At 43.5% G+C, this 14,099-nt stretch overlaps 1 protein-coding gene across 1 annotated transcript; it reads right to left on the bottom strand.

Moving 5' to 3' along the window:
* Nucleotides 1–3,871: 3,871 nt before the first annotated feature.
* Nucleotides 3,872–4,810, bottom strand: LOC141134436 (putative olfactory receptor 2B8). Its single transcript, XM_073623976.1, has one exon. The coding sequence runs from the start codon at nt 4,805–4,807 to the stop codon at nt 3,872–3,874; it is 936 nt and encodes a 311-aa protein (XP_073480077.1). The 5' UTR covers nt 4,808–4,810.
* Between the last annotated feature and the right edge of the window lie 9,289 nt (nt 4,811–14,099).

Below are 14,099 nucleotides of genomic sequence, written 5' to 3' on the forward strand. Positions count from 1 at the left end.
AAAAAAATTACATAATGCTGCCTGTAGGTGGTAGGAGGTGGAACAGTGCCTTACCATTGGTATTAGTGATAAGAATAATTTCCATTGTTAGTGTCAGTGGGAGGAATGGTGCCCGTTGGTATTAGTGGGAGTAGTAGTGCCCCATCATTGGCATTAGTAGGAAGAATAGTGCCCCATCCTTGGTATAGGTGGGAAAAATAATCCCCATCATTGGTGTCAGTGGGATGAATAGTGCTCCATTTTTGGTGTCAGTGGAAGGAATACCCCATTGTTGGTGTCAGTGGGGGGTATAGTGCCACAAGGCCCAGATAAAGGCAAGCAAAGAGCCACACCCAGGCCACAGTTTGAAGACTACTGGCATGGGACATTGCCACCAAATGTGATGCATAGTTCCTATTTGGAATTTATTTTTAAACCAGAGTTTAGTGTCACTTTAACCCTATAAGTCCTTTACAGCAACAAGTTTAATTGTTGGCTATTTAACAATCGTGCTCTTAGCCTACTTATTGTTTTATAATCTTATTAGTGATGATCTTCCTTTCTACAATTTTAATTTTGCTTGATTTGAGGGAAGCAGTCTTTTTGCTGTTGGCCCCACTCATTAGAAAACATTTTGTTTTGTTTTTTTGTTCTTTGTAGCAAGGCTTACCGTAAAATAATAAGTAGTGTCTTTCCTTTTGGAGGGAAGCTTTTATGTTTAATCTATAATTATTAACAATTTTTCACTTTCATAAGAACAGCACAGAGCAGAACGTTTCAAATCAACAGCATGAGGTTGACATAAATGTGTACCTAAAATATTCAAAAAATAGGAATTAATCATAAGGTTTGTAACATCTAGTGGACGGTGGCATTTTAATGGTTTTATACCTTTGTCTTTAGTTTTACAAAATGGCTGCGTGTGACAAGTGTATCCACTTTTAGGCCCGGTGTTGCTGCAGCCTGACTTTGCTACAATTGTTCTGATCATACCAACCATTGCTCTCTTTGGAGCAGCAGATGTCAGTGGACATGTCTCCGTTGACACCCGCCAACATTTGATCCGGTCTGCTAAGAACGGACAGATGGGGATCGGTGGACACACTGCATCTCTGATCACTGTAAAGAGCCTATGACATAGGCTCTTTACTGGCTCTTTACCATGTGATTAGTTGTGTCCAATCACAGCAGATCACAGTGTAAATAGGAAGTGCGGGTTATCGGCATTCCTCTACTCACGCTTAAGGATATGCTCAGGGGCGTTCGCAAACAGCATGCGCAGAGCCCACCAGGAAGTCGGCACTGCACAGCGCTAATCACAAGCAGTGAGACATTTCCTGATCTCTGCAGCAGTGCATCGGGACAATGTCTCACTGCTTGTGATTAGCGCTCCACAGTGCCAACTTCCTGGTGGGCTCTGCGCGTTCTGTTTGCGAACACGCCTGAGCTCATCCTTACTGACAGCTTGTGAGTAGAGGAGAGCCGATATGCGGCTTTCCTCAAAGGGGGATCTGCACTGATAATCAGTGCATTGATTATCAGTGCAGCCCCTTAAGCAATGCCTGCCAGTGGCCACTAGTGATGCCAATCAGTGCTGCCTATCAGTGACACCTATCAGTGCTGCATATTAGTGCCTCCTCATCTGTGCAGCCTAATAGTGCCCGTCAGTGCAGCCTCATCAGCGTACATTGAGAAAAATTACTTATTTACAAAATTTTATAACAGAAATGAAGAAAACCTTTTTTTTTTTCAAAATTATCAGTCTGTTTGTTTAGTAAAAAGTAAAAAAAACTCAGTGGTGATTAAATACCACCAAAAGAAAGCTCTATCTGTCGCAAAAAAAAGAGACAAAAATTTGGTTTGGGTTCAGCATTGCATGACCGCGCAATTGTCATTTAATGTGTGATAGCACTGAAAGCTGAAAATTGGCCTGGGCAGGAAGGGGGTGAAAGTGTCCGGTATTTAAGTGGTTAACTGAACAAGCTGAAGTTAGAAGCTGATTGGCTACCATGCACAGCTGCAACAGATTTTGAACTCTCCACTAAATCACCCCTAGATGATAAAAAAAAGATGGGCATATCTCCAAACTTTGTGAGATGGAAAAGAGGAACATATTATGGCATACCTTTAGTACCATGGACCATGAGGATTATTAAGCAAAAAAAATAATGTATTTATTATTTTTTTTTATTACTAGGTTTCCTTTATTTAGGCTTTCCAAAATAGCCAACAGAATAATTTGAAAGTTAGATAAACAGGTTTAGTGCAGTAAACCACTTTTAATAGTGAAATAATATAAAATATAAAATAGATATTTTAGAGAGATCCTTTCATCAGGCTAAAAAGAGGGACAAATGAGGAAGAAAGAGGGACATAGAAATTTGGTTAAAAAAAAAGGGGCAATACATGGAAATGGGGCACTGTTGGGAGATTTGATGATAGGGGTTCTAATCCTTCTCTGCACTTTAAGTACATTTTCTTAACTGCCAATGTATGATACTGTATATGCTTAGTAGAAAAAGCTGAGAATGCTTTTGGTTTTAAAAAAGCTGAGAGTGGACTAATTTCACTCCTTATGGTTTTAAAAGGTTAGCTGAATGTCACTGCCTGTAGAGTGTTTGTCCACAATGCTTTGAACAGAAACATGGCAATGTCATAGTCCAACTTATTTTTTTTTTTTTAAAGCATGGGCAGCGAAAACCTTTGTTTGTTGGTACCTCAGGGTGAGAGTATGAATGAATGAATTAATGATTTGTATAGCGCTGCACATGCGAACTGAATCGCCTCAAGGCGCTAACTAAGTAAGTAAGCTAAGAGTAAGAAAGTGCACCCAGTGTAGTAATTTTTCTGCCTCTTAACTACTGAAGACTACCAGTTGAGAATTTGGAAAACATGCAGACCCAAGGAATGGACTATTATGGCAATATGGCAAGTTTTTTTTCCATTCCTCACAAAAAAAAAATAAAAATCTACAAATTGTAAATATACTTCGTTTTTATTTTCACCCGGGCACATGTTTTTTTTTCTTGCTATTCCCAGTAACATCCCTTAGACATTCTTGTATCTCAATCTATAGAAGGTGGTGGCCTGGTTGGCCACATGAGTGTCTCCTATGCATAAAATGACTACCATAGAATAAAGTGACTGCAATAATATGTGATGCACAAGTGCAAAAAGCCTTCTTTTGGGTCATAGATGTAATAATTAATAAATGTTGACCTTGTCAAAAATACACAGCTGTTCTGTGTCCTCTGATCTCTGTAATCTCAAAGAGTGTGTTTAGTCCAGTTCTTATCTAGGTCCTACAACTCCATGAGCACCTATCTTAGATAAAGACAGTGGCATGGCTTGAATAGTTCAGCAAAAGATAATGGTCATGGCTGATTCTACTTGGCCCACAAAAAAGCTGTGTGTTGTCAGCCCACAATAGGAATTGATGAGTCAAGTGCAGCTCTGGCAAATCATTAGTTATTTTTCCTTACTGGCAGGGTCTCTAAGGGGATAAAACATGGGCAAGTTTGCATGTGTTGTAGAGTTGTGTTATGTCTACTGCATAAATGTATTGCAGAGATATACCATGTGTTAATATACAGTTGGGCTCATAAGTTTACATACCCTGACACCTTTTTGTGTCAACTTGTGTGCATGTTATCAGGCCAAAATCACCAGGGTATGTAAACTTTTGATCAGGGTCATTTGGCTAGTTTCTGTTGTCATTATGATTTAAAAAGGGTAAACACAGTTGATTGATAATAAATGGCTTCAGCCAAACACTAACCATGAGTGAAAGAAAAGTTTTTGTGTTATCATTCATATTCTCTGAAAAATGGCCAAGAAATCATAAATTCTGCCAGGGTATGTAAACTTATGAGCACAACTGTACTTACAGTTCCTATTCCGGCACATGCTTTTTTCTCACAATCCCCAGCAAAACCCCTTTAACATCCTTGTTTCTTAAGGTGTAGATGAGAGGGTTCAGCATTGGAGTCACAACACTATAGAACAAGGTGGCCATTTTGTCCTGGTGGGCTACATGAGTGTCTCCCGGTCTCATGTACATAAAAATGATTGTACCATAAAATAAAGTGACTACCGTCATATGTGAAGCACAAGTGGAGAAAGCCTTCTTTCGTCCCGTGGATGTAGTGATTTTAAGTATATTGAAAATAATGTACCCATACGTTATAAGAATGAGGAAAAATGGGCCCATGACCAATGTCATAGCACAGAAGAAAATAATGGTCCTGTTAAGAGAAGCATCTGTACAGGATAGCTCCAGGACAGATGGTATCTCACAGAAGAAATGGTTAATGGCATTTGGGCCACAAAATGACAATCGCAATGCAAAGAACATGTGTATTAATGAGTTTAGAAAGCCTGTGATCCAACAGCCACTCGCCATTTTAATGCATAAACATGGATGCATAATGGTGGTATAGTGTAATGGTCTACATATAGCCACATAGCGATCATAAGCCATTGCTAAGAGAAGGCAGCATTCCGAACCTCCTAAACACATGTGCACAACCATTTGAGTGAAACAAGCGCCAAATGATATACCATTCTTAGGTGATAAAAGGTTTATAAGCATTTTGGGAACTACGCTGGTGGTGAACGAAAGGTCCAAAAATGATAAGTTACTCAAGAAGAAATACATTGGTGTATGGAGACGGAGGCTTATCCTGCTGACAACAATAATAAGGACATTCCCCAGAAGGGATATCATATAAATGGTAAGAATGATTACAAATAAAACAATCTGCAAGTCCGGTTTGCTTGTAAGCCCCAAAAGAATGAATTCTTCAACTTTCGTGTAATTCCATGTCATTATTCCCAAAAAGATGTCCTGCAGATAGAATTTTGCAGAGGAATTGTCATAATAAAAACTATACATTCATGAAAAAATTGTAGTACGTCCCTTCCATAGTAAGAGTCCACCTGACACTGCTTTCTCCACTGATTCAAGCTTGGGGAAGCTGTACAAGTCAGACAAGTGTCAATTATTTTAGTGTTACAGTGAATAAAAGGGAGGATAAGGTGTGATCGGTAAGTGTATAGTAAAGGGTAAAATGATTATGGATCATGAGAGGCACAATAAAGGGTTAATGTACAGTGTATACCAAATATATTGCTTCCATCGGTATGGATATTTTTAGGCATACACTTTCCACATCAATATATATTTTGGTACTGATAATATATGCTAGTTAACACATTTTTTAAGTGCTAAAAAAAAGATCTAAACCCAAGCCTTACATTAAATCTTAATTTATTTCTTAACCCGCTGTCGGCTATGTAGCCAACAACTCCCTTGCAACCAGTGGCAATTTGTGGCCCAGGGGTTGAAGATGCATTGAGGACGAAGCTTCCATTGTATGTAGTGTGCCCCTCTCCACACTGCTTCCATGCAATAAATGTATGTACTTGTTTCTGACAGATACGTGCACCTGATGCAGGACTGACATTTGTAAGCAACACTATGAATTCCAGGAAGAGTTTTTTTATTGTGCACATTTGCAAATACACGTAAAGCCATAACTACCTCGAGACACCTCTACAAAGTGTGGTCAGCACCTCTCCCATAATATTTTTATGTACTGAAAAGGTTGGCTATGATTTATAATTGCATGACAAATCAGGTAGAAAGCATTTTTTTTCTGCCTTTTCACATAAAATAATTCCTATAAAGGCCCCTGTGGGCAAGTTAGCAAACACCGGGGAATATCTAGACTGCAGACTGCAGAAGGGGGGTTGTTTACAAAGCATACTCCAATGGCCTGAAGTCACTCCTGGGGAGGATTTTAAAGGGAATATATAGTGGTTTTGTAAATATTTTCTCTATTTTTTATGGGCGTGGCTAAAAAAAATAACATTTTATTATTATTTTTAGAGCATCTTAAAGTAAACAGCCAATACTCCAATACTTTTCACTTCAAAAAGCTTTACACCCTGAGCTGAAACTGACCCAAGAGACATTCAATTTACTATCGTCAGAGGTGGCACTAGGCTTCGTGAAGCCTTAGGCGAAACTTACACATGAGGCCCCAATCACGCCCATAATGGGGAAAAAAAATTCAAGCAATAAAAATGGCTGCAAAAAGATGCTCAGATCTAGCTCACAGTTCATCAGCACCACTTCCAGTGCACCTTCCTCACCCATTAGACATATGCAGCCAATAAAACACCTAGGGCCCAGCAAGGTGGCAACCCCTCTAAGAATTTCCCGTGTCTTGGGAGAATGAGGAGGGGATGCCACCGAGTCATTCCACATACACAGAGGAAGTAGATTGGGGGGATCCCAGCACAGCGCAGGGGGGGAGAGAGAGGGGGAAGGAGATAGAGGAGGGGAGGGAGAGGGGGAGAGAGAGAGAAAAAGAGGAGAGAGGGAGGGAGGGGAAGAGAGAGACAGAGGGGGAGGGAAAGAGAGAGGGGGAAGAGAGAGTGGGGGAGGGAAAGAGAAAGAGAGGGGGACGGAAAGAGAGAGGGGGGAAGAGAGAGAGGGGGAGGGAAAGAGAAAGAGAGGGGGGGAGGGAAAGAGAGGGAGAGGGAAAGAAACAGAGAGAGGGAGAGAGAGGGAAAGAGAGAGTGGGCAGGGAAAGAGAGAGAGGGGGAGGGAGAGAGAGAGGGGGGAGGGAAAGGGGGAGAGAGGGGGGAGGGAAAGGGGAAGAGAGAGGGGGAGGGAAAGAGAGAGGGGGAGTGAGGGGGGGGCAAGAGATTGTGAGTGAGAGGGGGAGGGAGAGTGAAGGTGAGCGAGAGGGGGAGAGAAAGGTTGCGCAAAAGGGGGGGAGAGAGGGGAGAGAGAGGTGGAGAGGGAAGAGAGGAGGGGAAGAGAGAGAGAGGGGGGGAGTAGTGGAGATGGAGGGAGTGGTGGGAAGGGGTAAGAGATAGAAATGTGGTGAGAGAATGGGAGGGAGAGAGAGGGGGGAGGGAGGGGAATAGAGAAAGAGAGGGGGTGAGAGAGGGGGAGGTGAGTAAGAGGGGGGTGAGAGATCTCTAGCCCTGTCCCTACCTGCAGCCCCTCCTGTGTCCCATGTCCCAGTTTGTGAAAGCACTGGGGGGGGTCAAAGAGCAGGGAGGAGCTGGAGTGTGCTGGGGGCCAGAGAGTGCTGGGGGGTGGGGTCGGAGAGTGCTGGGGGCAAAGAGTGCTGGGGGTGGGGGGCGAAGACTGCTGGGGGGTGGGGGCTGGAGAGAACTGAGAAAGGTGGAGAGCACAAGAGGGGTGGGGGCTGGAGAGCGCTGTGGGGGGCTTGAGAGGGGGGCAGAAAGAATTGGAGTGGAGAGCAGGGAGTGCTGGCTAAATGGAGGCAGAGCCAGGGAGGACAAGGGGGCTGGAGAGCACGTGAGGCAGAGCCAGGGAGCACAAGGAGGGGCCGGAGAGCAGGAGGGGCGGAGCCAGGGAGCACACGGAGGGGCGGAGCCAGGGAACACAAGGAGGGGCCGGAGAGCATGGGGATGGAGAAGAAGTTATAGGAGGAGCGGTGAGGAGACTGAACATAGTGGAATTGATTTTTGCATATTTCTCCATGCAGCCACTGAACGATCACTTCTCCACCTCTCCTTCCTGCAGACATTCAGTGGCTGCATGGAGGAATATGGAAAAATCAATTCCACTATGTGCAGTCTCCCCACCGCTCCTCCTATTCAGGCACACAGGGAGGCTGCACGGCACTCATGTTCTCTCCGGTCGGTCAGGCAGCATAAGAGCTCCATCCTCTTCACACTCATGGGGCAGCTCAGCTGGATAGTTTCAGCGACCCCCTCGGCCCGACTGCTGAACCAAATAGGAGGCAGGTGCGGAGAGGTCTGGTGAGCGGCGCAGGCTGAAGGAACAGCTCAGCTGCGGGTCCCACATGGACATGCCTTGGAGCCAGGTGTTGTCATCCAGCCGCTGCCTCTACTGTCCCGCTCTCCGCACTTGCTGCCACCGGACCGGGGCGCACCGTGATGAGACCTTGACAGTTGACATCAGTGTTTGATCACAGGCAAATTAGGCGGCTGCGAGGCCCCTGTGAGTGCGGGGCCTAAGGCGATCGCCTAATTTGCCTAATTAGAGAGCCGCCTCTGACTATCGTAATTGCACATAATTTCAGTGACTCTCTTGCTGCTAAATGTCATATCTCATAACAAATGTGTGTCTTAATGCATTTTAAACTTTGGAACACTGGAAACCCTAGACCTGGGGTCACACACAAACCGCCTACATAGAGGACTTATCAGTATGCACAAATGCTAGTGCAAGATGAAAATCAGCAATGACTTTTTTGCAATCCCATATAAAAGAAGACATTTACATATCACGGAGAGAAAATGTAGTCTGCTGGTTATCTACTGTAGTGTTTATCAGCCTTTTTTCAATATAGGCACCCTTTAAAATCCTGTCTAAAAATTACGTAGGCAATATTGCGCTTGTGTTATAATAAGCAAACAAAAAATAAGGAAGCAGCAACATTGATTGTGAGACATAAACACAAAAAGGAAAATAGAAAATATTGTGCTACAGAAAAAAACACCAAAAAATATATAGTTAACCACCAAAAACAGTGTATTAAAGTCTTTAGAGTCCAAAAACATATAAGGCTTGATGAGTAATCCAAAGGAAACAAAATATAACCAACAAAAAGGTGCTTGTGAAAGCGAATCCAAGAAAATTCCTCCACCATGTGAGAAGCCACCAACACAAAAATCAAGATGTACTCTTACCACAAATTATGGACCCTCTAATTATGGAGGGTCACACAAGCCTTGGTGAATCCATCACTAGAAGTTGGTCAAAGAAAGGCAAAGGCGATGGTTAAGATCACACTCCCAGCTCCTGTTACCTTAGTCTCCGGTCCTCCGAGTTAATCCAGTGGTACACCCAATAAAGAGTAAAGGGGCTCCAATAGTGTAAAACCTCTCAGATAGTTTATTAACATGTAAGTGCAGTATTTTATTCTAATAAACTATCCATGAGAGATTGTACACTATTGGAGCCCCTTTTCTCTTTATTGGGTGCGCCACTGGATTAACTCGGAGGACTGGAGACTAAGTTAACAGGAACTGGGACTGTGATCTTCACCATCGCCTTTGGCTTTCTTTTGCCAACTACTAGTGGTGAATTTACCAAGGCTTGTGTGACCCTCCATAATTAGAGGGTCCATACTCTGTGGTAAGAGTACATCTTGACCTTTGTGTTGGTGGCTTCTCACATGGTGGAGGAATTTTCTTGGATTCGCTTTCACAAGCACCTTTTTGTTGGTTATATTTTGTTTCCTTTGGACAACTCATCAAGTTTTGTGTTTTTGGTGTTTTTTCTGTAGCGTAACATCCCCATTTTCTAACTTCTTTAAAATTCTGTACAATATCAAGGCACCCCATTCATTCCAAAATGTAAGAAAAACAAAAACGAATAGCTTAGTAATATTGCAGCAGATTCACACATGTGGCACATCCAACGTTAGAGGTGATTTATTCTTACAAAGCAAATACCTCTTTGTACATTGGTACTGCCTAATAGTACAGTGTTTCTCTTCTTCCACACTGCTAATGTGACCCCAGTGCAGATGGAGAGAGCCAGGGAAGAGGCAAATGAGGAAGTTGTGCATGACATCATGAGTTGTTAGGATGGCCAAGGTGCCCAAGGTTGTAATGATGCTCAATAAAAACCTGTGGCTTTGTCTAACAAAAAAGCAGGCTTGGTCAACTAGCTGGCTTTTTGACATTTTTTGGGCAATTTGGGGCAATTTTTGGGTGAACGCTTTGCTAATGGGGACCTCTCTTTCAGTTAGTGGACAAACGAAACGTGTCTGTAAAAAATATGTGATCTATTGTGGCATCCACTGCCCATACCATACCCAAGGCCAGCTCCCAAATTACTAGCACTGATCATTCAATATAAGTCTAATAAAACTCAAGTTAGTTGACATAGTATACAATCTCTTTTGTCTGCATACAGTTCACCAGAAATTAAATTTAAAAAGTGTTAAAGGAGAAGTACAGCCAAAGCTCGTTTGGTTGTACTTCTCCTGTGGATCACAGGAGTGCAGTTAATTTTGCAATCTGTGACCCGTTTTCAGCAGACTGGCTAAAGACCGCTGTTGAGTTTCAACTCGAACATTGGCTGTTCGCCCGTTCGCCGAATAGCAAACAATTTGGGGTGTTCGCGGCAAATTCGAAAGCCGCAGAACACCCTTTAAAAGTCCGTGGGAGAAATCAAAAGTGCTAATTTTAAAGGCTAATATGCAAGTTATTGTCATAAAAAGTGTCTGGGGAGCTGGCTCCTGCCCAAGGGGACATGGATCATGGCAAAAAAGTTTTAAAAACAGCCGGTTTTTCAGGAGCAGTGATTTTAATAATGCTTAAAGTGAAACAATAAAAGTGTAATATTCCTTTAAATTTCGTACCTGGGGGGTGTCTATAGTATGCCTGTAAAGTGGCGCATGTTTCCCGCGTTTAGAACAGTCCGAGAGCAAAATTACATTTCTAAAGGAAAAAAAAAATCATTTAAAAGTGATGGATTAATGAATTTTTGGTCACGACAATACACATAAAAGTCATTGAAAGTCATTGAAAAAAAAAATGCGTGGGGGTCTCCCAAAATTCCATTACCAGGCCCTTCAGGTCTGGTATGGATTTTAAGGGGAACTCCGCACCAAAATTTAAAAAAAAATGGCGTGGGGTTCCCCCAAAAATCTACACCAGACCCTTATCCGAGCATGCAACCTGGCAGGCCGCAGGAAAAGAGGGGGGTAAGAGAGCCCCCCTCCTGAACCGTACCAGGCCACATGCCCTTAACATTGGGAGGGTGCTTTGGGGTAGCCCCCCAAAGCACCTTGTCCCCATGTTGATGGGGAGAAGGGCCTCATCCCCACAACCCTTGCCCGGTGGTTGTGGGGGTCTGCGGGCGGGGGGCTTATCGGAATCTAGAAGCCCCCTTTACCAAAGGGGACTCCCAGAAACCTCCCCCCCCCGTGTGAAATGGTAATGGGGTACATTGTACTCCTACCATTTCACCCAAAAAAGTGACAAAAAAGGTAAAAAAAAACACACACACAGCTTGGCACAAGTCCTTTAATTAAAAAAAAAAATTTCCAGCGATGTAATCCTTCTACGATACAGCCTCCTCCATAGGAGGCGCCCAGTAGAATGACGCACGACTCGGATGACAGTTCTCAAATAGCCACCCGTGACATGACCCTGCCCCCTCTGACGTGCCACAAGAAACCCCTGTTGCATTAGAGGGGGCGGGTCACCCGTACATGTCACTGGGTAACCCCGGCATTTCCCCTTGTGTCAGAGGGGGGCGGGGTCACCCGTACATGTCACTAGGTAACCCTGGCATTTCCCCTTGCGTCAGATGGGGGCGGGGTCACCCGTACATGTCACTGGGTAACCCCGGCATTTCCCCTTGCGCCAAAGGGGGGCGGGGTCACCCATCCACATCACGGGTGGCCCCTTCCTCGGTTATTTAAGAACTGTCATCCGAGTCGCGTGTCATTCTGCCAGGCGCCTCCTATGGAGGAGGCTGTATCGTTCGTGGATCGTAGAAGGATTACATAGCTGGAATTTTTTAAAATTATTATTAAAGGACTTGTGCCAAGCTGTGTGTGTGTGGTTTTTTTACCTTTTTTGTCACTTTTTTAGGTGAAATGGTAGGAGTACAATGTACACCATTAACGTTTCACACGGGGGGCCAGGATCTGGGAGTCCCCTTTGTAAAGGCAAGGGTTGTGGGGATGAGGCACTTCTCCCCATCAACATGGGGCCAAGGTGCTTTGGGGGGGCTACCCCAAAGCACCCTCCCAATGTTGAGGGCATGTGGCCTGGTACAGTTCAGGAGGGGGGGTGCTCTCTCTCCCCCCCCCCTCTTTTCCTGCAGCCTGCCAGGTTGCGTGCTCGGATAAGTGTCTTGTGTGGATTTTTAGGGGAACCCCACGCCATTTTTTAAAAAAATTTTGGCGCGGAGTTCCCCTAATATCCATACCAGACCTGAAAGGCCTGGTAATGGAATTTTGGGGGACCCCCACCCATTTTTTTAAATTTTTCAATGACTTTCAATGACTTTTTTGTGTATTGTCGGGACCGACAATTCATTAATAGCCAACACTAGCGCTGGCACTTTTAAATTACTTTTTTTCCTTTAGAAATGTCTTTTGCTCTCGGACTGTTATAAACACGGGAAACATGCGCTACTTTACAGGCATACTATAGACACCCCCCAGGTACGAAATTTAAAGGAATATTTCACTTTTATTGTTTCACTTTAAGCATTATTAAAATCACTGCTCCCGAAAAAACGGCCCTTTTTAAAACTTTTTTTTGCATTGATACATGTCCCCTGGGGCAGGACCCAGGTCCCCAAACACTTTTATGACAGTAACTTGCATATTAGCCTTTAAAATTAGCACTTTTGATTTTTCACATTCGAGTCCCATAGACTTTAACGGTGTTCGCGTGTGCGAACAAATTTTTTGCCTGTTCCCATGTTCTGGATGCGAACCGAACCGGGGTGGGTGTTCTGCTCATCCCTAGTGGTGACTGACAATCACCAGCTCTCTGCTCAGGGAGCCCTGAGAACCGAGTGCCCAGCGGTGTTTGAGTGCTCAGTTCTCAGCCTTAGAGCCAGTGGGGAACAGATGCAGCATAGGACTAGGTAACCTAGGTGAATATGATTCTAAAATAAAAGAAATTCCCATACTTCTCTTTTAATGATGGTCAGCAGGAACGGTCTTAGTTTATTAGCTGCTTTTGTGCGAGATGGGCTTCATGTAAATGCCCAATTCCTTTAGGGTCCATGTACATTGGCTTAAAAAACATTGCTTCTAGAGGAGTTTATCATAGGTCATTAAGAGCATATTTTAGGGCACTTTCACACTGAGGCGCGGGGGGCGGTAAAGCGCTGCTAGTTTTCGTGGTGCTTTACCATCATTTTAGAGGTGCTTTTCGGCTGCTAGCGGGGCGCTTTTAACCCCCAAATAAAGGGTTAAACGTGCCCGCGAAGTGCCGCTGCCGCAGTGCTTTGCAGGTGCTTCGGTGGCGCTGCCCAATGATTTCAATGGGCAGGGGCGCTTTAGGCGCAGTGTATACACCGCGCCTAAAGTGCCTCAAAGATGCTGCTTGCAGGACTTTTTTTAAACTGCATGCAAGCACACCGCTCCTGACAGGAGAGGCGCTTTGCAGGTGCTATAGCACCTGCAAAGCGCATCAGTGTGAAAGTAGCCTAAAACTCAGCGTTTAGAGGCAGAAAAAAATATCTTCTATTTTGCATTTTCTGGCAGAAAAATAAAAAAATGCTTAACAATAGTACAAAAAACAAAATAAAATTGTGTTTTTTTCTGCTAGAAGCACTGGCGTTTTTTTTAACCTAGCGTGCATAGACCCTTAAGGATTTTTTTTTTTTTTGTTCTATGCATCCAAAAACAAAAAAAAAAAAATGTTCTGTTCCTTTGTATTCCTCACACTTTGCCTGGACTCTGGGTTAATTATGATTTGTAGAAGGTCAGATAGGAATCATGTGCCTTATACTGGGCCCGCCTGTACTGAGTTATCCATGGCAAATGTAGATACTGGTGACATAGTTCTACACATCTAATAGAAAATGTAAAGTATACAGATAAAGACATTGGGCTTTTCGGTTCTGTACTTACTTAGGCTGGCCATATATTATACAATTTTCTTGTACAATTTTCCTTTGCATGCACGCAAGTGACAAAACAACCACGCAACTAGCATTTTCGGAAGGAGGTCAGCAACAGCAGGCGCTTTATTTTTACTTCAACAGCAACTAGTCTCTTCATGCAATGTTTCACTTTATTCTTGCGGGAACACGGTGACAACACTGAAATATGACTCTTTCGAAAATTGTAGTAAAATCACAAAAGAATTACTAGAAATTTGCTCAGTTGTATGTTGTAATTTTTAAAGGTGCAATTATCTTTACATTTTTTCTTCCATGGAGCCTCATATTTCAAAACTGAGATTTCAGTTTTGACTGTCTCCATCGTGGGTTTAAAATGAACGATCAGATTTATGAGATTCGGATTCAATTCAGACAGAAACTTGTATTGTACAAGTTTCTCGTTTACAGAATCAGCATATATAGGGCACATGGCTTACCTGATATCTCTCCTAACAATGAAAAC

The sequence above is a fragment of the Aquarana catesbeiana genome, linkage group LG03, assembly GCF_042186555.1.
Source record: "Aquarana catesbeiana isolate 2022-GZ linkage group LG03, ASM4218655v1, whole genome shotgun sequence".
NCBI lineage: Eukaryota > Metazoa > Chordata > Amphibia > Anura > Ranidae > Aquarana > Aquarana catesbeiana.

Bases quoted from the DNA above. Each gene is read 5' to 3' on its own strand.
- LOC141134436 (XM_073623976.1), bottom strand. From the start codon at position 4,807: ATGACATGGAATTACACGAAAGTTGAAGAATTCATTCTTTTGGGGCTT.